Source organism: Euprymna scolopes, chromosome 20 (assembly GCF_053919585.1).
Source record: "Euprymna scolopes isolate OS-2025 chromosome 20, ASM5391958v1, whole genome shotgun sequence".
Lineage (NCBI taxonomy): Eukaryota > Metazoa > Mollusca > Cephalopoda > Sepiida > Sepiolidae > Euprymna > Euprymna scolopes.
The window spans coordinates 87,468,531-87,491,944 of record NC_136501.1 but is presented as its reverse complement, the minus strand read 5'-3'; the positions used below and the strand labels follow the sequence as shown (position 1 = coordinate 87,491,944).

The following is a 23,414-nucleotide window of genomic DNA, read 5'->3' as shown; positions in this document are numbered from 1 at the left end:
CACCCTTGCATGAGTGGACTAGTCACGTACACCAAATTATTATTATATGTTATATTTTAATTACTCTCTTATTATACTTATGATGCTGAATGCTCTTTTGTTTACATGTTAAAAAGTGTAAGAGTCTTAGGAGGGATGAAGAGAGAGTCTTTGTGTCTTATTAGTCTTAGAGAGAGTTGTTGTTGTAAGAAACTTAGAGAGATTGTTCGTGTTATTATTCATATATATTAAATATGTTCTTTACTTAAACGTGTAGAAGAAGAAACTCTTAGTGTGAGGAGATAGTGTTCAGACAGTCTTAGTGTAGATATGAGATGTAGATTCACATTGTGGATATGAGATGTCGAGACGTGTATGTAATGACATTTTATAACACAGACATATAGACATATAATACAATTTTCACTTTACCTTTTTGTAAGAATCACAAACACAAGACGACGTTTTATCAAAACACATGATGGGTTTATTTCTTCACGACCGGCCGTGGTTTTCATCATCAAGAATTCAAAGCTTCACATTTCAGCCTCAAAGTGATCGTCTCGCTTCCCAGACGTTCGAATTCCCAGACCCTCTCTGAGTTTCTCACTGACTGACTACCTCTCTAACTAACTAACTCTCACTTCCTATATTGAGAAATCCATGCATGTCCGGCCAACGTGACTAAAATTCACGTGCCATCAACATGCGTGGACTTGCACGTTTCCCGAACATTCTGATTTTTCAATAACCTATTTTTTCTTTATTTTCACAAAGGAATTCAACCTACATATCTAATTTATTTAACCCATATTTTATTATCCAGATTCTTTCTAACAATTGAATAGTTTATTTATTATTTATTTCATCCGAATTAACAATTTACTGGACATTCCATTTAAACCTATTGTTCTTTAAAACTTATGTCCAGAGTTCGATTTCTGCTTTCTCTCATTTTATTTTCATTTTAACTAATCTCTCTATTTTTATACTTACATGAAAAGGGGACAGCCCTTATCATGTAACATAATGTTGCTACGTTAAAATGCATTGTGCTAAAATCAAATCATGATGTCTCGTCGACTAAAACCGTACAATGTTAAATACGTACATTTCAAAAAATGCATGGATTCAACAAAAAAAAATCGATGTTTCCAGAAGTTTACAAAGCATTCTTAAAATTTGTATTCTTGATACTGAGCAGCAAATAAGCGCGCAGCAAAAATGAAGTCACGACTGAACAAGAGCAAAGATTGTTTCCTTTTCATGTTTCCAAAATGAAATAAAATAAATACTAGTAAAATTGGAATCGGGAACAGAAAAAAAATCCGGAACTTTTGGAGTATCAGAATAGGAAAACAACTCATAATTTCTGATTTCCAAAACCAATTTTAATCCTTCTTTGAACTTTTTTCTTTCCATTGCCGGTAATAATGATAAATATTTATTGAGTGTAAACTACCTGTAAAACTAACACTTTTAGATCATTATAAAAGTAAAAATGTGACTAGAAAAATGCCACCGATAAGAATGGTACCGGTAAAAATAGTACCTGTAAAAATGATACCAGTAAAAATGGTACTGGTAAAAATGCCACCGATAAGAATGGTACCGATAAGAATGGTACCGGAAAAATGGTACCTGTAAAAATGGTACCGATAAAAATGCCACTCATAAGAATGCCACTGATAAGAATAGTACCTGTAAAAATGGTACCTGTAAAAATGGTACCGATAAGAATGGTACCTGTAAAATTGGTACTGGTAAAAAGGGTACCGGTAAAAATGCCACCGATAAGAATGGTACCTGTAAAAATGGTACTAGTAAAAATGCCACCGATAAGAATGGTACCTGTAAAAATGGTACTAGTAAAAATGCCACCGATAAGAATGGTACCTGTAAAAATGGTACTGATAAAAATGGTACCGGTAAAAATGCCACCAATAAGAATGGTACTGGTAAAAATGGTACTGATAAAAATGTTACTGGTAAAAATGCCACCAATAAGAATGGTACCTGTAAAAATGGTACTGATAAAAATGGTACTGGTAAAAATGCCACCAATAAGGATGGTACCGGTAAAAATGGTACTGATAAAAATGGTACTGGTAAAAATGCCACCAATAAGGATGGTACCGGTAAAAATGGTACTGATAAAAATGGTACTGATAAAAATGGTACCGGTAAAAATGCCACCAATAAGAATGGTACCTGTAAAAATGGTACTGATAAAAATGGTACTAGTAAAAATGCCACCGATAAGAATGGTACCTGTAAAAATGGTACTGATAAAAATGTTACTGGTAAAAATGCCACCAATAAGAATGGTACCTGTAAAAATGGTACTGATAAAAATGTTACTGGTAAAAATGCCACCAATAAGAATGGTACCTGTAAAAATGGTACTGATAAAAATGTTACTGGTAAAAATGCCACCAATAAGAATGGTACCTGTAAAAATGGTACTGATAAAAATGGTACTGATAAAAATGGTACCGGTAAAAATGCCACCAATAAGAATGGTACCTGTAAAAATGGTACTGATAAAAATGGTACTGGTAAAAATGCCACCAATAAGAATGGTACCGGTAAAAATGGTACTGATAAAAATGGTACTGGTAAAAATGCCACCAATAAGAATGGTACCGGTAAAAATGGTACTGATAAAAATGGTACCGGTAAAAATGCCACCGATAAGAATGGTACCGGTAAAAATGGTACTGATAAAAATGGTACTGATAAAAATGGTACTGGTAAAAATGCCACCAATAAGAATGGTACCGGTAAAAATGGTACCTGTAAAAATGCCACCTGTAAAAATGCCACCGATAAGAATGCCACCAATAAGAATAGTACCGGTAAAAATGGTACCGGTAAAAATGGTACCGGTAAAAATGGTACTGGTAAAAATGCCACCGATAAGAATGGTACCTGTAAAAATGGTACTGATAAAAAGGGTACCGGTAAAAATGCCACCGATAAGAATGGTACCGGTAAAAATGGTACCTGTAAAAATGGTACCTGTAAAAATGGTACCGATAAAAATGCCACCAATAAGAATAGTACCGGTAAAAATGGTACCGGTAAAAATGGTACCAGTAAAAATGGTACCTGTAAAAATGGTACCTGGAAAATTGGTACCTGTAAAAATGGTACCTGTAAAAATGGTACCGGTAAAAATGGTACCTGTAAAAATGGTACCTGTAAAATTGGTACTGGTAAAAATGGTACTGGTAAAAATGGTACCGTTAAAAATGGTACCTGTAAAAATGGTACCTGTAAAATTGGTACCGTAAAAATGGTACTGGTAAAAATGCCACCGATAAGAATGGTACCGGTAAAAATGGTACTGGTAAAAATGCCACCGATAAGAATGGTACCTGTAAAAATGGTACTGATAAAAATGGTGCTGGTAAAAATGCCACCGATAAGAATGGTACCGGTAAAAATGGTACCGGTAAAAATGGTATCGGTAAAAATGGTACCGGTAAAAATGGTACCTGTAAAAATGGTACCGGTAAAAATGGTACCGGTAAAAATGGTATCGGTAAAAATGGTACCAGTAAAAATGGTACCTGTAAAAATGGTACCGGTAAAAATGGTACCGGTAAAAATGGTACCAGTAAAAATGGTATCGGTAAAAATGGTACCGGTAAAAATAGTACCGGTAAAAATGGTATCGGTAAAAATGGTACCAGTAAAAATGGTACCTGTAAAAATGGTACCGGTAAAAATGGTACCTGTAAAAATGCCACCTGTAAAAATGCCACCGATAAGAATGCCACCAATAAGAATAGTACCGGTAAAAATGGTACCGGTAAAAATGGTATCTGTAAAAATGGTACCGATAAAAATGGTATCTGTAAAAATGGTATCAGTAAAAATGGTACCGGTAAAAATGGTATCGGTAAAAATGGTACCGGTAAAAATGGTACCGGTAAAAATGGTACCGGTAAAAATGGTACCAGTAAAAATGGCAGGAGTGATATAAATAGGAAAAAATAGCTCACGCAAATAAAGTAAATTAAAATCTCACAATGAATTTATCAAAATCTTGGATAAAGAGAGAACATTAAAATGTTTTCTAAATTAAAAAGAAAATCATATTTAACTCTCACCTTAAAAAAAAATTCAAATTTTAGCTGATATTTGAATTGAAATCATTAATTACATCTGAGTCAGGAATTTAGAAGAGGATAGGTAATTGTATCGGAATCGGAAAAATATTCGAATCTCCCTATGACTAGGAAATACAGATGGATTGAAGTTTGAGTCTGAGTGCAGGGAGCTAAACCATCCTACCAACATGACCAGTTACTTCTTGTAAATTACCCAAAATAACTGCATATTACGTTCACCTTATACGAGGTGTCTCCAATAAATTTCCAGACTTTTTTTTTTTTTATTATTGGCACTTTTATTGATAGTACACACATGAAACTCTAGTCCCCTTCGAAATAATCTCCTTCGGCTGCAATATACTTGTTCCATCAATTTCTGCAAGACCCTATGGAAGTCCTCTTGTGTAAGCGTTTATCTCCTCGATTGTCTCATAACGACAGCCTCTAACGTTTTCCATGATCTTAAAAAATAATCAAAAGTCACAGGGAGCAACCTTTATACTATAGGGAGGGCGAGACACTGTCTTGATGCTCATCTTGGTCAAATAGTCTGTGACAAAAATAGAGCACCACTGGGACAAACTTTGTGCAAATTTTCTGCATATTCAGTTCCTTGTGAATAATTATATGTCAGTTCCCACACTGACATCAAGCTGTGCATTTATTATCTCTGTAGACCCACGACGATCCTTGCCCAAGAAATTCTTTATTTGGCCAATCAACTCCGGTGTTCTGACTTCCTTGTTCCTCCGACACTTCTCATCAGCCCTCACAGACTTTCTGCCTTTCTTGAATCTCTTATGCCACCCAGAAACTGATGCTCGATTCATGCCAGATGATCCCAAAGCAGACCGAAGCATTGCATATGCTTCTGTGGCATTTTTCCAAATTTAAAACATAATTTTATTGCATGTGCTACTTCTAAAGTATCCTCACGTCCAGATTACCTTTTTGAAATTCACCAGCTGTGATAATCAGGCTTTAGTAGGGTGTATTCCAATTCCTGCTGTATCTGTTCATTTGAATGTGAAATCGTAAAAATTGGTCAGTCATCTCATAAGATGCATAGCAATAACATACCGAATTTTGAAGAGTCCACGACAATTTTAAACGTCGGTGCAAAAAGCCTGGAAAATTATTGAAGGCACCTTGTAGCGTGGGACAACATTCAATGGAATAGAAGCTTTAAGTTCGTTTTAATTCCTCAACCATAAATTGTTTTTTTTTTTTTTCGTTTTTCTTTGCTTTTAGAAATTAGGTTAGAAGCGAGCGAGTAAAATATTTTGTGAAATGATGATTAACGCATATTTAACACGAAGTTAATATATTCGTATCGTTCGAAAAGAAATCATTTTTTTTAACACTTAAAAACACTAAGTGCAGAATGTTTATATTCCCCGTATCAATTCTGCACTTTCCTTTTGTAACAAAAGCAGCGTTGCTATAGGATACTTATTTCTGTTAATTATTCAATTAGAATAGTCAGTGGATATCTAAAAAGTCTGTAACTGAAAAAAAATGTTTGCGTGGATATAGTATTTAATCGATGAAATTGATTGGAATTTCAAATTTTGTCTCCGAAATTGATTGGCTTTTAATAATGAATTATTAATTTTGTAGGAATTATTATTGTCTAATTTTAAGAATCCGACCAGTCTAATTTTATATATATTTTAGATTTAAACGTTTTTCATTATTGTTTCAGTGGGAGTTTCAAATTGGCCCCTGTGAAGGCGTTGAAGCGGGGGATCAGTTGTGGATTGCGCGATATATTCTATTTCGGTTAACTGAAGATTTTCACGTTACAATCACTCTTGATCCGAAACCAATACCTGGAGATTGGAATGGCTCTGGTGGTCATACAAATTTCAGTACTGCTGCAATGAGAGAAGAAGGTGGCTTGAAGTGAGTATTTCATTTAATTTAAAATTGATATATACACTAGCTAACCTACCCACTCTAATATGTATTTTATTTAATTTAAAATGTTTAATATATACACTAGCTAACCTACCCACTCTAATATGTATTTCATTTAATTTAAAATGTTTAATATATACACTAGCTAACCTACCCACTCTAATATGTATTTCATTTAATTTAAAATCTTTAATATATACACTAGCCAACCTACCCACTCTAATATGTATTTCATTTAATTTAAAATGTTTAATATATACACTAGCCAACCTACTCACTCTAATATGTATTTCATTTAATTTTAATACAATGGAATCCGCTAATTATAATCAAGGCCAGTCGACTATTGATTTGGATTTTTGGTTTATTTTAGGACAACCAGTTTTTTTTATTATTTTAATAGAACAGGGTCTATTCAAATTCAATAAATAAAAAAATCCTTAATTTAGTACAAACTGACCCCCTCCCAAAATTCCACTCATGAAATCGTTAATAAAATTCACAAACCTTCCTGCAATTCAAATAAACTGTTGTTTAGACTTGATTTGTCCATGAAGTTCCAGTTATGAGTCTCCAACAGTCTTTGTTTAGTCGCCGTTGAATAATTTGCGGAGACAATTTAGTAATTGTCATCAGTGGCTAGTGTTAGCCAAAAAGGGTTTCGTACTGTTAAGTAGTATAAGTTAGTCAATGCAAAGTGCACGATATTTTAGATAGAGCTGGTATGATTATATGCATTGTTGCCTGTAAAGAACAATATCAATGAGGTTTTTTTTAAAATACTATTTTATATAAGAAAGTTGCCCGGGAATCCATAATAATATTTAAAATTACTTGCCCGGGAATCCATAATAATATTTAAAATTACTTTCGGTAACTAATATACTTCGGTAACTGATATACGTATATTAACTTTCTTTGAACTTTGTCTTCATCAACATTGCATATATTCTTAATATGTTGAAATCAAGTGTTTGCTGTACTCAGTATTGTCCGGGATCAAAAATGGTAACATTACAATATTTGTTTTAGTAACTGATATATTTTAATTCTCTTCGATCTGTGACCATTACACATCTTAATATGGAATGATTTAGGAATATACCGGAACATTTGTGTTCTATTTGTCCGGAATCAAAAATCGTATAATGATAGTATTACTTTTTATAAAAAATCTCTTCGGACTATTGACTTCATAAACATCATTCATCTTCATTTCATTGTGAAATAGTAATTGAGAATAAGAAATTAGGAATTGTTGTCTGGGATTAACAATTATCATCAACGCACTTTTAGCAGTGCTGCAAAGATCTCCTTAGTATAATTGCAGTAGTATATTCGATGAGTGGGTGGGAGAGAAAAGGTAACATTAACTTTTTATATGGGCGTTTTCTATGAACAATAAATTGTCATTATTAACATAATTTCTCTTAATACTTTGATTTTAATTATACTTTTGGCACTTCTGTGGAAACCTCTTTACTAACATTATAAATATATAAAAATTATATTTACTACGTGATGGGAGATGATCACAGAAAATATTCTTTTACTCGACGTTGTCCGGGGATAAATTAATTGATATTACAACATCATTTCTTTTCAGAGTTTGATTTTAACAGCTTTTGACAGTGCTGTGAACACTCTCTTACATTATAATATATTTGTTAAGTGAGTCGGAGGTAGTAAGAGAAAGTTTTTTTTCGTCTTGACGTCATGAAGTACTAATAAAATTGTCATTATTAACATTATATTTGGTAAGTGAATGAGGGGAAAGTAACAGAATCTTTTGTTCTACTTAGAATAGTTAAGAAATAATTGTAAATTAAGGTATTACATTTTAATCTCTTTGGACTATTTTCATTATCAACTTAATTTCTCTTTGTATTATTGTAGAGGTCGGTGGAAGGACAGGAATTATCCAGCATCAAATATGTCATTGTGTTTTATACTACTTGGCGTTGGCTAGGAGCAATAAATATGAGATTATAATATTAAATTAAAAAAAAATAACTATAGTAAATAAATGACATTATTTTTCAACTCATTAAAATAAAAGAGAGGAACGCACTGGGATGATTTAGTAGAGACAGAGATAAAGAAGAGAGAGATAAAGAGACGATAGAAAGAGATGGAGAGATAAAAGTATAAAGATGTTTATACACACTAACTTCTATTTAGTTTTTTCATAGCAACACCAGGTAGTCATGCTAGTATATATAAAAGAAATAAATATATAGTATAAATAATGGACTATCATTTTTATTGTCGACTTATTGTCATTGTTTCTTTTTCTATATATAATTGTATGTTCTTATTAGGTTGGTGCAAAAGTAATATCGTTTTTTAACATGCAACTATATATAAAAAAAACGACATTACTTTTGCACAAACCTAGTATATTGATATTTAGAGTTTACAACTCAGTGCACTTGTGTTTCAATACAATATTCATAGAATACTTCAAATTGCACTACATTCGTGGTTATATATACATATATATATATATATATATATATATATATATAATTCTTGGTTCGTTCAAAATCGATAAAACCATATTTCTACATTACCAATTTATTTGAAATTTTCAGACAACCCATCTTTAGAGTCGAGGAATGTTTCCATGTTATTAAAATAAATTAACATCGCCAATTAAAAAATATTAAATAAAATAAAAATATTTTTCGTAAGCCATTAGTGCGAACCTGTTTTGTTGATAGAACTGAACTTCCGTTTCAATTCATTTCATACACCACAATTTGATGAGACGAATTAGAAGATTTGATTTTCTGTTTATTCGATAAGTAAAAAAAAAACATAATTCATTTGTTTATCTTCCAAATTTTTTTAACTAAAATTTTGTTCTTTATCATATCAGGCAACAAAAGAAAGTTGAGTTAAAGCATAAAAGACGAAGTATTTTTTGTTCTTGTTTTTTTGTTTTTTTTGTTGTTTTTTTTTGTTTTTTTGTTTTTGTTTTTGATTTTTTAAACAGTTGTTTCGATATAAGAAAATATGAACCTTTTATTATTAAAACTATAAATTGTTAGGTGAAAGTAGATTTTTTTTTTCGAAGAAAATTTACGGATTGGTAACGTGCTTAAATAATATTTGGTGCTAATGCAGAGAGTGATGCACGCTATTTTTTAAATCGTATTTCCACATTTAATTAAAGTTTTATATGTTTTTTTTATTCAATTGTAAGGCTAAAGTACAGATTAGGTACAAAACACCCTCCCCTCCCCATGTTAAGAATGGCTTTTTAAATAATACTTTATTATTTCAGCACGGATCACTCTCTGCATGAGAACCATATTTTCACCTAACAATTTAATAAACAAAAGATCGTAGTTATGCAGAGAAAGTACCGTGCTAAAATAATAACATCATTTAGGAAGCCATTCTTAACATGGGGAGGGCGTTTTGTAACTATTCTATACTTTCACCTAACAATTTAATAAACAAAAGATAGTACTTATGCAGAGAAGGTACCGTGCTAAAATGTTATTAAGAAAGCCATTCTTAACATGGGAAGGGGATGGTGTTCTATAACTATTTTATACTTTCACCTAACAATTTAATAAACAAAAGATAGTACTTATGCAGAGAAGGTACCATGCTGAAACAATATCGCTATTATTTAGAAAGCTATTCTTAACACGGGGAGGGAGTTTTTCATATATTCTATACTTTCACCTAACAATTTAATAAACAAAAATAGATAGTACTTATGCATAGAAAATACTGTGCTGAAATAATGTTATTTAGAAAGACATTCTTAACATGGGGACGGTATTTTGTAACTATTCTGTACTTTCAACTAACAATTTAATAAACAAAACATGGTACTTATGCAGAGAAGCTACCGTGCTGAAATAATGACCTCATTATTTAGAAAGCCATTCTTAGTATGGGAAGGGGGTGTTTTGTAACTATTCTGTACTTTCACCTAACAATTTAATAAACAAAAGTTAAACTTAAGCAGACAAGGAACATTACTGAAACATTAACATTATTATTTAGAAAGCCATTCTTAACATGAGGAGGGACGATGTTTTCTAACTATTCTGTACTTTCAGTGCTAATACAGAGAGTGATCTGCGCTATTTTTTAAATCGTATTGCCACGTTTAATTATAGTTTTATGATATGTTTTTTATTCAATTGTAAGGTTAAAGTACAGATTAGGTACAAAACACCCTCCCCTTCCCATGTTAAGAATGGCTTTTTAAAATAAATAAATAAATAAAAATATTAGGTACTCATGCAGAGAGTGATCCGTGCTGAAATAATAACGTTATTATTTAAAAAGCCATTCTTAACATGGGGAGGGGAGGGTGTTTTGTACCTATTCTGTACTTTAACTTTACAACTGAAAAAAAAACAACATATCATAAAGCTTTAATTAAACTTGGAAGTACGATTTAAAAAATAGCGCGGATCAGTAAGTGCATTAGCACCAGAAATGTGAAGTTAGGTGAAATACAGAAAAGTTTCTACCAAGAAAACCGTTATTTTTTCAGCCATTCTTACCAAGGAGAGGGGATGGTGTTTTGTCACTATTCTGTGCTTTCTACTAACAATTTATTAAAAAAAAACAGAAGGTAACTTTTCACATTAGGTCCACCTCCACAATTTTTAACATGGGTAGGTTGGGGGTGTTTATTCCGAAAACCGTTCTTAACATGGGGAGAATGGTAGTATTTATTCCAAAAGCTGTTTTTAACAAACGAAAGACAGGTAAAAGGTTAAAACAGGTGGTTAGGCATGGGTGTTGTTTCTCCCGAAAGCTGTTCTTAACATGAGAAGGTTGGGAGTGTTTATTCATGGCCGCCAATCAATTGTAGTGCATAGTACAGGTCTTTATATCTCGAAAAATACTTACCTCTGCAAATTTTAAATGAGATTTTTTTATTCAGCATAGTCGAAAATTGTGGAGGTGAACCTAATGTAAAAAAAAAATATGGAATGGAAATATGTCACAAAGTTTAACAAGGTTTTATAATATATATCCACAGAATATTGTGATAAGTGTTTCAGTGTGAACAGGTATGGTATAATAAATTATGGGGTTTATCTATTTTATTTTTACTTTCATCATATTTTGCTTTGGTTTTGATACTCCCAAATTCGAAGCGATCTCTTTACAACCCTTCCTTTTCATAACCTATCATACTTTCATAAATCAGAGTCCATTTTCTGTAGGCTGTTTTTGAACCCAGTCAACGACAGGTACTTTGCTAGTATATATATATATATATATATATATATATATATATATATATATATATATATATATATATATATAAGCGAGATAAGACACAGATTCAAATCCGATAGATATTACTAGAGGTAATCTGATAGATATTACTCGAGGTAATACTTTCAGGGTGGTCCTAGCCAAAAAGGAAAAGGTGTTCTTATCTTGAGTGTTATTCTTGCAACTATTTAAGAATAGAGCAATATATAAATTTAGTTGTTAAAATTAAATTCTGAAAACCAAAATATAGACACATATATTCAAGTTAAGAATTTATTGTTTGGCAAAAGGAATATATAGAAGGGCTTATATTAATTTCCTTAATCCATGGATTCTCAATAATGACTCATATCATCAGAGGAAATGAAATGCAGTTAGCAATATTTTCAGCTGTGAAAAGGCACGTATTTTTCTTTTCAGCACAAATATTGAAAATAGCTTTTGGGCGGTGAATGATAGTTATATGAAAATAATTATTGGAAGAGGGAATTTCATACAACCTGGGCAGTCCATTATCGGAGGGAGTATAATGTCCTCCGGGGTTTTATTTCCAAATAGGCAGAATATTGGCTCAGGGGAGAAGGCAGTAATCCCATATAACAAAGATGCGTGCTTGCTCCTTATTGATATTCCAAAAGATATACGGAGCAGCCATATTCGTTGGTGTGTTGAATGCGTTCTGGTATATTTAATCCAGATTCTTTTTTGATGTTAACACAGTATATCAGATATTGGATGGATATACCAATCCATTGCATATATTCCCATGGGTGATGGAATTATATATGCATGTCTATGGCGCAATGGACCTCGAAAATCAATGGTCTAGGTAGCAAAATATTCCGAGAGATGATTTTTAGAAGCGGTGTGTTGGACGAATAGCTTCTAATATGAGATTGATACTTGGTGAACTATCGGTCAGCGTTCTTGTATTTTAGCTTTCATATTTGCAATCGAATACTTTATTGATTTCTTGGTCACATATCCTGACGCCTTGCACACACACACACACACACACACACACACACACACACACACACACACACACACACACACACACACACACATATATTATTCTTTATGTAAATACCATCACATCTTGCTACGACCGTTTCAATCATATTTGATTTCATCAGGCAAGAAAATTTAAAATACAAAAATTAAAAAGGTCCAGACCTTTTTAAATTTAGAGGAGAGAAAATATGCCATTACTCGCGTGAAGCAACGCTCTTAAAATTATATATATATATATATATATATATATATATATATATATATATATATATATATATAGAAATGGTAATTAATAAAAACCTGAAGAAAGTGCTCAATACTGTTGTAGAGCAAATATGCGTTTTATTTTTTATTATCGTATCCTTCTGTTAAGTTACATTATTGTTTCAGCTACCCGGCCGTTTTTTTGGCCGTCGGCCGGGTAGCTGAAACTAATTAATATATATATATATATATATATATATATATATATATATATATATATATATATATATATATATATACGTTTTATTTTTTATTACCGTATCCTTCTGTTAAGTTACATTATTGTTTCAGCTACCTCAGCTAATAATAATAATAAATATTTATTGATTTTAAACTATCGATAAAACTAAAATTGATAGATCACCCTCAAAACATTTAGGAATATATCTGCACATGTAACATGTGTTTTTACTGTAAGCAGGGAAAAATAACAAATCTATAGTTAAATATTTCGAGATTTATGAAGAATCGGAATGGGAATCGGTAATTTTATCGGAATCGGGAATTTAGAAGAGAATTGTTAATTATATAAGGATCGGGAAAAATATTGGAATCGTCCCATCAGTAATATATATATATATATATATATATATATATATATATATATATATATGCATATATATATATATATTTACACGGTGGTCACCACTTATCAAGGCCAGGAAGCTACTCAGGGATAAGGGTTATTGCAAGTACAGTACGTTAGTGTGGAGATTTCAAAGTGTTTACTTAAGGGGACGGTTCATTAGGAATTTGTTAACGTTGGACTTGAAGACATCCAAGTTGTAGTCAGGTGGGAAGCAGGCAGACGGAACAGAGTTCCACAGGCATGCAGTTCTAAGAAAGAAGCTTTGTTCATGGAATCCACGTTTTGATTTAGGTACAGATAAAGAGTGGGGGAAATTTTTCACAGTGGATTCAGCTAGACGGGTGTTTTTCGTGAAAGATTGGCGAGGGGGGACCAGAGATTGGAGTTCAGACGACCACTTGCCATGGAAATAATGATAAATCAAGGATAGGCTCGCAACATCTCTTCTGTTGGAGAGAAGTGGCAGGGTAGAGAAAAAAGAATCTCCCACTAAGCCACGAAGTCGATTTTGTACTCTGTCAAGGCAGGATAGGCTGTTTTTAGCAGCTCCTGCCCAGATATGGCAGCAGTATTCCATCCTTGGACGTACTTGGCTTTTATATAGATAGAGAATTGCATCAGTAGTGAGATATCATCTGGAGCGGTAGAAGGATCCCACCATCTTTCCAGCGACCTTGGCAACAGACTTGATGTACGTGTTCCATTTCAGATCAGGAGTAAAGGTCAAACCCAGAAGCTTGTCAAAACATGGGGCCTCTCCCAGACGAGAGCCATCCATCTCAATTAATGCCAGATGGGGATCAGAGCGTTGATTATGTAAGGATAGGAGTTTGGTTTTAGATGCATTAAAGGTAACCAGCCACGTCTTCCCCCACTGAACCACGCGCTCAAGATCAGAGGAGAGAGAACTTTGTCATTTACAGCCTTTGATGTGTTGCCGTAGATGGTCGTGTCATCAGCATAGATGTCAACGAATTATTTAAGTATGTGTTTAGGGAAGTCGTTGATGTAGATCAGGAAGAGAGTTGGGCCTAGGATCGACTCTTGAGGGACTCCAGCATTAATACTGCAGGCCTCTGATTTTTGTCCATCGACCACTACTCTTATGAACCTACCGGAGAGAAATGATTTAATGATTGAGAAAACATTTCCAGTTATACCGTAGCTGGAAATCTTGAGAAGTAGACTCTTATGCCATACCTTGTCGAAGGCCTTTGATATGTCAAGAGCAATTGCCCTAGAAAGGAAGCCTTTGTCAAGAGATTCACTAATCCTGTGGGATATAATCGTCAGCACATCTGCGGTAGATCTTGCAGAATGGAAACCATATTGTGTGTCACTAAGAAGGTTGTTTCTGCTGAGGTGGTTGACTATTTCTCTATTTAATATGGATTCCAGCAACTTACTCATAACACACAGGAGACTTATTGGTCTGTACTGAGAGGGAGATGACTTATCACCTGAATTCTTAAATATAGGGCAAACTGATGAGGTTTTCTAGGGAGTCAGAAAGCACTTCTCCTTAAGGCAGCGCTTAAATAGTTTCGTACGTATGGGAGCAAGTTCTGGTTGAAGCTTTTTTAACACTATAATTGGGATGCCGTCAGGGCCAGTTGCTTTACTGGAATCAAGGTTCTTGATTAGCTTGGCGACCTCACGCACAGATATTTGTATGTTACCTAGCGTGTTCTGTGTTATAGGAGGAAATATGGGGAGTTGATGGCCTTCGTCACATAGGGTAGAATTAGCTGCAAAGTTCTTTGCAAATAGTTTGGCCTTGTCTGATGCTGACGAGATGACCTCTGGTCCATTGATAATGGTTGGGATAGAACACACACTTCTGTTCAGGATCCTATTTGTTATTTGCCAAAACTGGTGGGAACCAAGCTGCTGATCAGCTACCTTGGATTTAACAGACTGGGCATATAGCTCTCTTGCATTTTTTATTACTCTTTTACAGTGGTTGCTGGCAGTCTTGAAAGCAGCTTTAGTCTCAGTGCATCTATTACGTTGATAGTTATGGAAAAAGTGATTTCTGTGCGTGATAGCAGCACCACATTTTGGGGAGAACTATGGCTGGCTGTTAGGTTTTTGTTGAAATTTTAAGATGGTATGAATTGGTCTACGCCTACAATTAACCATTCGGTCAGATCTGATACTATAGAGAACACTTCCTTTTTAAATATGGAGTGCAGAGGTAAATCAGATATGAATGTACGGAAGCTATCCCAGTCAGCCATAGAGTATTGGTATACAGTACGGTGGAGGGGTACGTCTGGGGACTTATTACATTTCGTTATTATCTTAACTGATACGACAGAGTGGTCGGAGTATCCTAGAGGAGAATGAACGGAACATGAACATAGCTCAGGGGAAATTGAGAGAAAAAGGTCTAGGAGGCTTGCATATTGACCGGGTGTATCGGGCACACGGGTGGGTTCGCGAACAATCTGAGTGAGGTCATAAGCAATGGCAAAATCATGACAAAACCTCCCCTCATTGTCTGTCTTATTTGAATGGGTCAGCCATTCCATGTTATGAACGTTGAAGTCACCACAGATGTGGATGTTAGCCGAGGGATGTGCAGACAGGATATGGTAAATTTTCTCAGATATGCTCTTAAAGATAGTAATTCCGCTGTTGTGGGGCCGATAGAGGGCAAATATAAATGCAGTGGTGTTAGCAAGTGCAACCCGGAAGCATATATAGGGTAAATTAGGATCTTATCTAGAGATATCCCTGCCACACGGGAAGCCATCTTTAATGTAGGCTCATATTCCATGCCCGTGGCGATCTTGGGGGTCAGATTTAGCTGTTAAGTTAGAGTATCCGTTAATTATTAACTCATCTAGGGAAGTGGTCGGCCCTATTCCAGTTTCGCTTAGAAATAATATGTTTGGTTTCGTCTCCTGTAATTGGGTTTCAACCTCTGGAAGGTTGGAACGTAGACCCCTGATGTTGGAGAAGGAGACCTGGTAGTAGGGGTCTATTTTGGAAGATGGGGTTCTAGGTTTATTCGAGTTTTTTTTCTGGAGATATTTCATGTTGAGGTTTTGGGATTTGTGGAACAGGTCAGCATATTTGGTTAGAGCAGTACAGAGAGGGAAAGTAAGAGAGAAAAAAGACAGGAATTCTTTTTTTTCGTAGCACATGAAAAGGTAAAGTCGTTACAATTACCCACTAGTATGGCATCCAGAGGCCCCACCAGAGACTACTGCATGGTCCAGATCCATTCACCAAATGGCAATACAGCAGTCCCAGTACTTTGCGCCTGCTGATAGGACAGTCTCCTTAGTGGTTAATCCAAAGTTCGGGTCCCTGACTATCAGGCGGTAACGTCAGCCCAGACAAAACGTTTACCTCCAGCACCCTTACTAATGACATGGCCACAAGGATAGACATAGAGACAGAAAAAGTTCCGACATCTCAGACTAATGTTCACCAAGTACTACCGACCTTTAAGCCGCTTTTTCTTCACCCTTTGTCCGAAAAATAACTCATTTGAATTAGGACTGAGGGACAAAGAAGGAGAAGCGAGAGTTACTGGAGCTGCCGATAACACATCCACTGTATTATCTACTCTTCATTTAAAAAAAAAGGAAAAAAAAGAGAAACAGGGAGGAGGGGAATGGGTACAAGTGACTTATTTATATCTAAGTAGTAAGTCCGGTGCTAAATTATCAATTCAGGACACTTTTGATGATAATCTCCCCTCCCATATTAATGGGAAGTTTGTCATTATCTATCTCGAGTTTGAATCATTGGAGCTTCACCTTACAATTAAAATTCCAATAATTGACTTTTATCTATTTTTAAAGTCGGCTTAATATTAATTTACATTCGAGTTTAGATAATTATTCAAGGTTTTAATTTAGGAGGTTCGTTTTCGTAGGTGACTTTTTCTTTGCTAATGTCACTGTATTATATTTCGAATATAATTGAAAATAAGACTAACTATATTAGATGGTTTGATATATATATACGAAGTTCATAGGGAAAAAATTCACGCACACACACAAACTTACACAGTGTTTTATAAATATATTATAAAAAATAATTATATATATTATAAAAATAATTAACGACGTATATATTATAAAAATAATTATATATTATGAAAATAATTATATAGCAAAAGTACCCATCGTTGACTGGGTTCAAAAACAGCCTACAGAAAATGGACTCTGATTTATGAAAGTATGATAGGTTATGAAAAGGAAGGGTTGTAAAGAGATAGCTTCGAATTTGGGAGTATCAAAACCAAAGCAAAATATGATGAAAGTAAAAATAAAATAGATAAACCTCATAATTTATTATACCATACCTGTTCACACTGAAACACTTACCACAATATTCTGTGAATCTATATTAAAAAAAAACCTTGTTAAACTTTGTTACATATTTCCATTCTATGGAGGTCAGGTGCGAACAAACACGTTTCATTTTATTATACCATATTTCTTCAAACTGAAACATAATTATCAAAGTATACTTACGCAGATAGATATGAAAAGTCTTTATAAAAGTTTGTCCCTAATTCCACTCTATGGAGGCCAGGCGCGAACGCAGACCCCACAATTCTATTATACCATCCCTATTTAAGTTAAAACATACTTATCAAGGTATTATTATGTACATCTATATCAAAAACACTTGTAAACGTTTTTTTTTTAACTTTTTATTTCCATAACACAGACCCCACAATTTTAATGAACCACCGTTCTGCCAGATCAAACATACCTATTCCTGTGTCTCGATACATCTTCTATAATTATATGTACTCAGTTTTTTAAAATAGTCAACCATATTGGAGCCTATTCGTGATCAGACACACACACACACACACACACACACACACACACACACACACACACACATTCAGCTTTATATTATATATATATTTTTTTTACACAGTGATCACCACTTATCAAGGCCCGGAAACCACTCAGGGATAAGGGTTATTGCAAGTACATTACGTTAGTGTGGAGATTTGATGAAGTGTTTACTTAAGGGGGCGGTTCATTAGGAATTTGTTAACGTTGGACCAAGTTGTAGTCCGGTGGGAAGCAGGCAGACGGAACAGAGTTCCACAGGCGTGCAGTTCTAAGAAAGAAGCTTTGTTCATGGAATCCGTGTTTTGATTTAGGCACAGATATAGAGTGGGGGAAATTTTTCACAGTGGATTCAGCTAGACGGGTGTTTTTCGTGAAAGATTGGCGAAGGGGGACCAGAGATTGGAGTTCAGACGAGCACCTTCCATGGAAATAACGATAAAACAGGGATAGGCTCGCAACGTCTCTTCTGTGGGAGAGAGGTGGCAGGGAAGAGAAAAGGGCATCCCCCACTAAGACACGAAGTCTATTTTGTACTCTGTCAAGGCAGGATAGGCTGTTTTTAGCAGCTTCTGCCCAGATATGGCAACAGTATTCCATCTATATATGCATATATATATATATATATATATATATATATATATATATATATATATATATATATATGAAGAAAATATTTTTTTAAATGCATCACTATTCGCATTAAAGACACCGTTTATATTTATTTTGCATTTTCTTTTGTAATATGAATTAATAAATTAATGATACAATATTTTTGTATTTAGATTCATCGAAGAAGCCATCGAGAAATTGCGAAAGAAACATGACGAACACATCGTTCTTTATGACCCAAACGAGGGCAAAGACAATGCGAGAAGACTAATCGGTTCCCACGAAACGTCAAATATTAAAGACTTTTGCGCCGGGGTAGAAAACCGCCTTGCCAGCGTCCGTATTCCAAGACAAGTTGCCAACGAAAAGAAAGGTTACTTTGAGGACAGGCGACCCTCATCCAATTGTGACCCCTACATCGTCTGTGAACTTCTCTGCAAGACATGTATATTAGATTAAAGCGACGACATCGAGAGAGTCGAATTTGGATCGCTCCTTCATTCCAGGAAACAATTGTTGGTAATTTTATTTTACAGAATATTTTCCATTTTAAATTCATTTCTTTGTAATCACACACACACACACACACACACACACACACACACACACACACACACACACACACACGCAAATATATATATATATATATATATATATATATATATATATATATATATATATATATATAAAATATATTTCTGAAAATCTTTTTTTTTTTTTGGATACAGAGTAACGAAACCACCTTTGGAAGACAGAAAAATACTATTACTAAAAATACTACTATTAAAAATATTAAAGTTTCTAATGATCACGACGACAGCTGTCTTTGATTATTCAGATTATTCTAACTACTGTTCTTATCTTGAGTGTTTTTCTTGCAACGTTTCGGCCGATGTAACCCCCGATTCACTTATCAGGATTTCTCGATTTCAGAAAAATACACTTGAAAAAGGTCGGAATAACATTTAAAACGAAAATAAAAATAGTCCGAATAATACACATTAACATATTAATCCGCATCTCAATAATTCAGAAGTTTTATTACGAAAACGCGTTCTACAAATGTGTGTTAGAAATTTGGGTGCAGATCTGAGTTTCATTTGAGAATCAAAGACTCGGTTTGTTTTTTGATGTTTCGAATCATCATACTCGGTAAACTTATAAAACCAACGTTGGCTTTTGTTGGTTACAACCAATGTCTAAATCACAAAACCAATCTGGTAATCCAGGCAGGAACTACAACAGAGTAAACTTTGGTACCGAATTCCGAAGATGTTTTGTACTTTGATCCTCGGTGGGGAATCGGCAGAACGACCCTCATACATAAAGGAACAAGTGTTGAAGTAAAATAATGTCGACATAATCAGCAATAAAAGTTAACAATATAAAATTCTTTTTGTTTCGAGTCTTTATTTGTGATCAAACCTGTGGAAGAAAATACACCTGGAAATGCTAGCTGAAGAAACCAAGTAAGTGTATATTTTGATATTTATGTAACGTGATAACTTGGCGATTTATAAGCGGATCCCGTCAACGTAGATAAATATGCCCGTGGCACATAATCATAAAAGCAACGTCAAACATAACCATTTGAAAAATATTACAGATTTTCACAAGTAATGCCGCTAAAAATATGACTGGTGCATTTCTTTCTAGTAGAATACGCTGATAGGTGTTGCTTAAATTTATACAAGTTTTATGGGTTATATTTATACTAGAACAACGACGTAAGTTATCTACAATTTTAAAATTCATTCAAAATATCTATTATTATATCAAAGCGATCTTAATCCTTATATATGTTAATTCTATTATATAAAATTAATCCAGCCGAATTTTAGAAGTTAGAGGTAAATAGTGTTTAAGCTAATAAATTTATTGCTGATTCTGCCTCAGCAGTGAAATGCAGACATTTTTATTTTGTTATTTAGATAAAAAAAATTCCAATCAATTTCATTAGTTACATATTTTAGCCGTCCAGACTATTTTTTCAGTAATAGAAACTTTGAGAAATGTTTGTTATAAAAGAAAAAAATCAAAATGGCGTCTACATTCATTGGGTATGTATTTATTAATGCATACATGAACATCATTTTTTCAATTGTTGTTTGGATTTAGAAATTAAACGAAAAACATAATCATCCGAGGTAATACAATCACCATTCACAATTTAATATTAATTTTACATTGCCAGGCCGATGTAAGCTGATATATGAACAAGCGTATTTTGTCGAATGAAAACTAAGCTTATATCACCTGACAAATAACCAATCATATTTAATCTATTCTATAGTTTCATTATTTAGGTGTGTGTTAAAATCACGTAGGACGCCACACATTTATAACTCGATTTACTTAAAAGGCATTTTCCATTAGAAGTTAAGGATAATGTGTTAGGAAATGACAGAAAGACGACTTTTTTTTTGTTTTTACTTTTGTTCAAGAAAGCCATATTGCCACTTGGACGTTAGTGGCTACTATTTGGGACCATTTTTACAGAGAACTATGCAAACAGATGAACAAGATATTGGTTTACGCTATATTTAAACCTCTTTACGTCAGTACAGTCAGGGAAACATGAATCAGAGAGGGAATTTCAAAGTCTAGTAGTCCAAAGAAAGAATCTATTATAGTAGAAGGCTTTCCGGAGATATGTACGTCGAGGGGGCTACAACTGTGATGAGTTCATTAGAAGACGTTTCATTAAAATATTTCTTAAACAGGCACAGGGATGCAGTATTGGAGTGACGAGGAAGGAATTGGAGCTTAGTTGATAATGTGGGACCTATGAGATCAGATTTTTTTTACCTTGTCCAAGATTGACTACCGGTCTGTTACAGAACCAATTGTGTTTTCGCAGCACTTCTTTGTTACTGAGGTGTATTATTAATAATGTGGTATGTTTTGCAATCCACAGCATGTAACATGATTTTATTTTTAACAAGTAAACAATTTTACAACAATAACATATAGTTGCAACAGAAAATAATGGTGTATCAATTGTTACGACTACAACTCTTAACAACAAAAATAAAGAAAGAAAGAAAAGGAGAGAGATGACAAAGACACCATTGCTACAGAGAGACGTCACAACTGATTGAGCTGACTACCCACGACGGGTCAATAAAATTTCAACAGTTTATGTTAGCAGCTGCCCGTCCAGGGCCAGCTCAGCAGAGTATTTCTTTATTAGTGCAACATGGATAATACCAGGCCCACGTGGTTTGGACGTGTCAAGATATCCAAAATACAGAAAGGGATGATTCTTGTGATCAAAGAATTCTACACGTTATCCTATAAAATAACCAAGAGTATTTTGCCGTGTTAAATGGGTAATGATCACATACTAATTTGCAATTGGCATATAATGTAGTATATAACTAAGAATAAATCTCATGTTAATTCTCCAGTGTTATATAATCTATTGAATGCCGAAACGTAGGTCACATACTTACTGACCGAGCATAGTCTCTGGAATATAATAATATTATCTTGCACACAGGAAAAGCTAAAGTTACGTGTCCTTGGAGTCAGGTTTCTATGACAACAATAAATAAACAAAAAACACCTTATTTTCATTATTTCGCATTAGTGGTTTTAAATTAACATTCACCGTATAAATCTATCACTATAGATAAAACTCAATATCTGTATGTATGTACAATGATTGTGTATTCCCTATAGAAAAATAGGTTAGAGTATCTGCATAGAATCTAAAAGTGTATTCTTATGTAAAATTTATTATTCCAGAATCTCTAAGTGCAATCCTTAAGGAGCTAGAACGGTATAATATTTTCTTCAAATTCAAATGTATCCGATCTTTATGGAATTTGAATCATATGTGTACAATGTTATGGGGAGGACAATAGAAGTGGTCCCGAATTCATAACTGCACTCTTAACATAAATGAACTATAGACGCCGAACTTCATTTAAAATTTTAAATATATCCTTTTTTTATTAAAATTTATATAATAACGAAAATATTCTCTGGGGAAAGTAATGGAAGTCCTAAATCTCTATGTTACCGTTTATGTACTAAATGTTTCCGTTGCCGTATCCCTAAGTGACTCTTTCAGATTGGGAAATTTTTTTGGAGGGGAGAGGTCACCTTGTACAACAACCTCTGTATAGAAAAAATAAGTTGGCCCGGGGTAGGGGGGATTCTCTAGCGATAAAATTAGCCAAGGGGGATCTGAAACATTGGCTAATGAGCAATATGAGGGTCAGGTAGTAAAGGGTAGGTCAATTTTTTACATCGGATTATTTTTACATGCTGCTTTTTTAACGTTATTTCTAACAATATTTTGAACTTTTTAAAACCTTTTTTAAAAAGGTTTGGCCATGGCTGCCTCTTGAAGCCAGATGCCTTTAACCAACAACAGTATGGAATCAGAGGATGTTCTGACAAATACTTAGACACGACCCCCAAAGGTCGCTATAAATGTCATTGATTTCGTAGAAAAAGCCAAAAATTACCGTAACGGATAAAGGAATGTGTGGATTTACCAAAACTTCAAGAAATCAAAAAGAAAATGCTTGATACTGTTGACTGCAAAACAAAGAAAGTCATTCGTGCAAACTTGGAATTAGTCAACAACCTCCTAGCCACCACGGGAATATGTCCACTATGCCTCATCAAGTGTAGGGGCTATGATACTTGGAACGTCCTTTTAAACAATGTGTAAGATTGTCTTTCTCTGTCCCCAAAAGAGATCATAACCACGAACTATATTCTTCGTACTAAATATATGAGAAGAAGACGAACCACTGTATCCGTTTTTCACGTACCTCATCACGTGGACGGGGAACACATTGGAGT

The 23,414-nt window shown here is 34.0% G+C and overlaps 1 protein-coding gene across 2 annotated transcripts in view; it reads left to right on the top strand.

The window, feature by feature from the left end:
* The window catches only part of LOC145241533 (glutamine synthetase-like), a 98,699-nt gene extending 78,714 nt beyond the window's left edge, over nt 1-19,985 (top strand). The window contains exons 6-8 of one of the 2 annotated variants that reach the window (XR_013862568.1): nt 5,806-6,005; nt 18,767-19,112; nt 19,322-19,985. Coding sequence is in view for 1 of the 2 variants with exons in the window: in XM_080104578.1 (XP_079960704.1) it covers nt 5,806-6,005; nt 18,767-19,052 (486 nt within the window). In the remaining variant the exon portion in view is untranslated. Of the gene's footprint in view, nt 1-5,805; nt 6,006-18,766; nt 19,216-19,321 lie in introns of those variants that run through there. The other variant, XM_080104578.1, reaches the window with a different exon arrangement.
* Nucleotides 19,986-23,414: the final 3,429 nt, after the last annotated feature.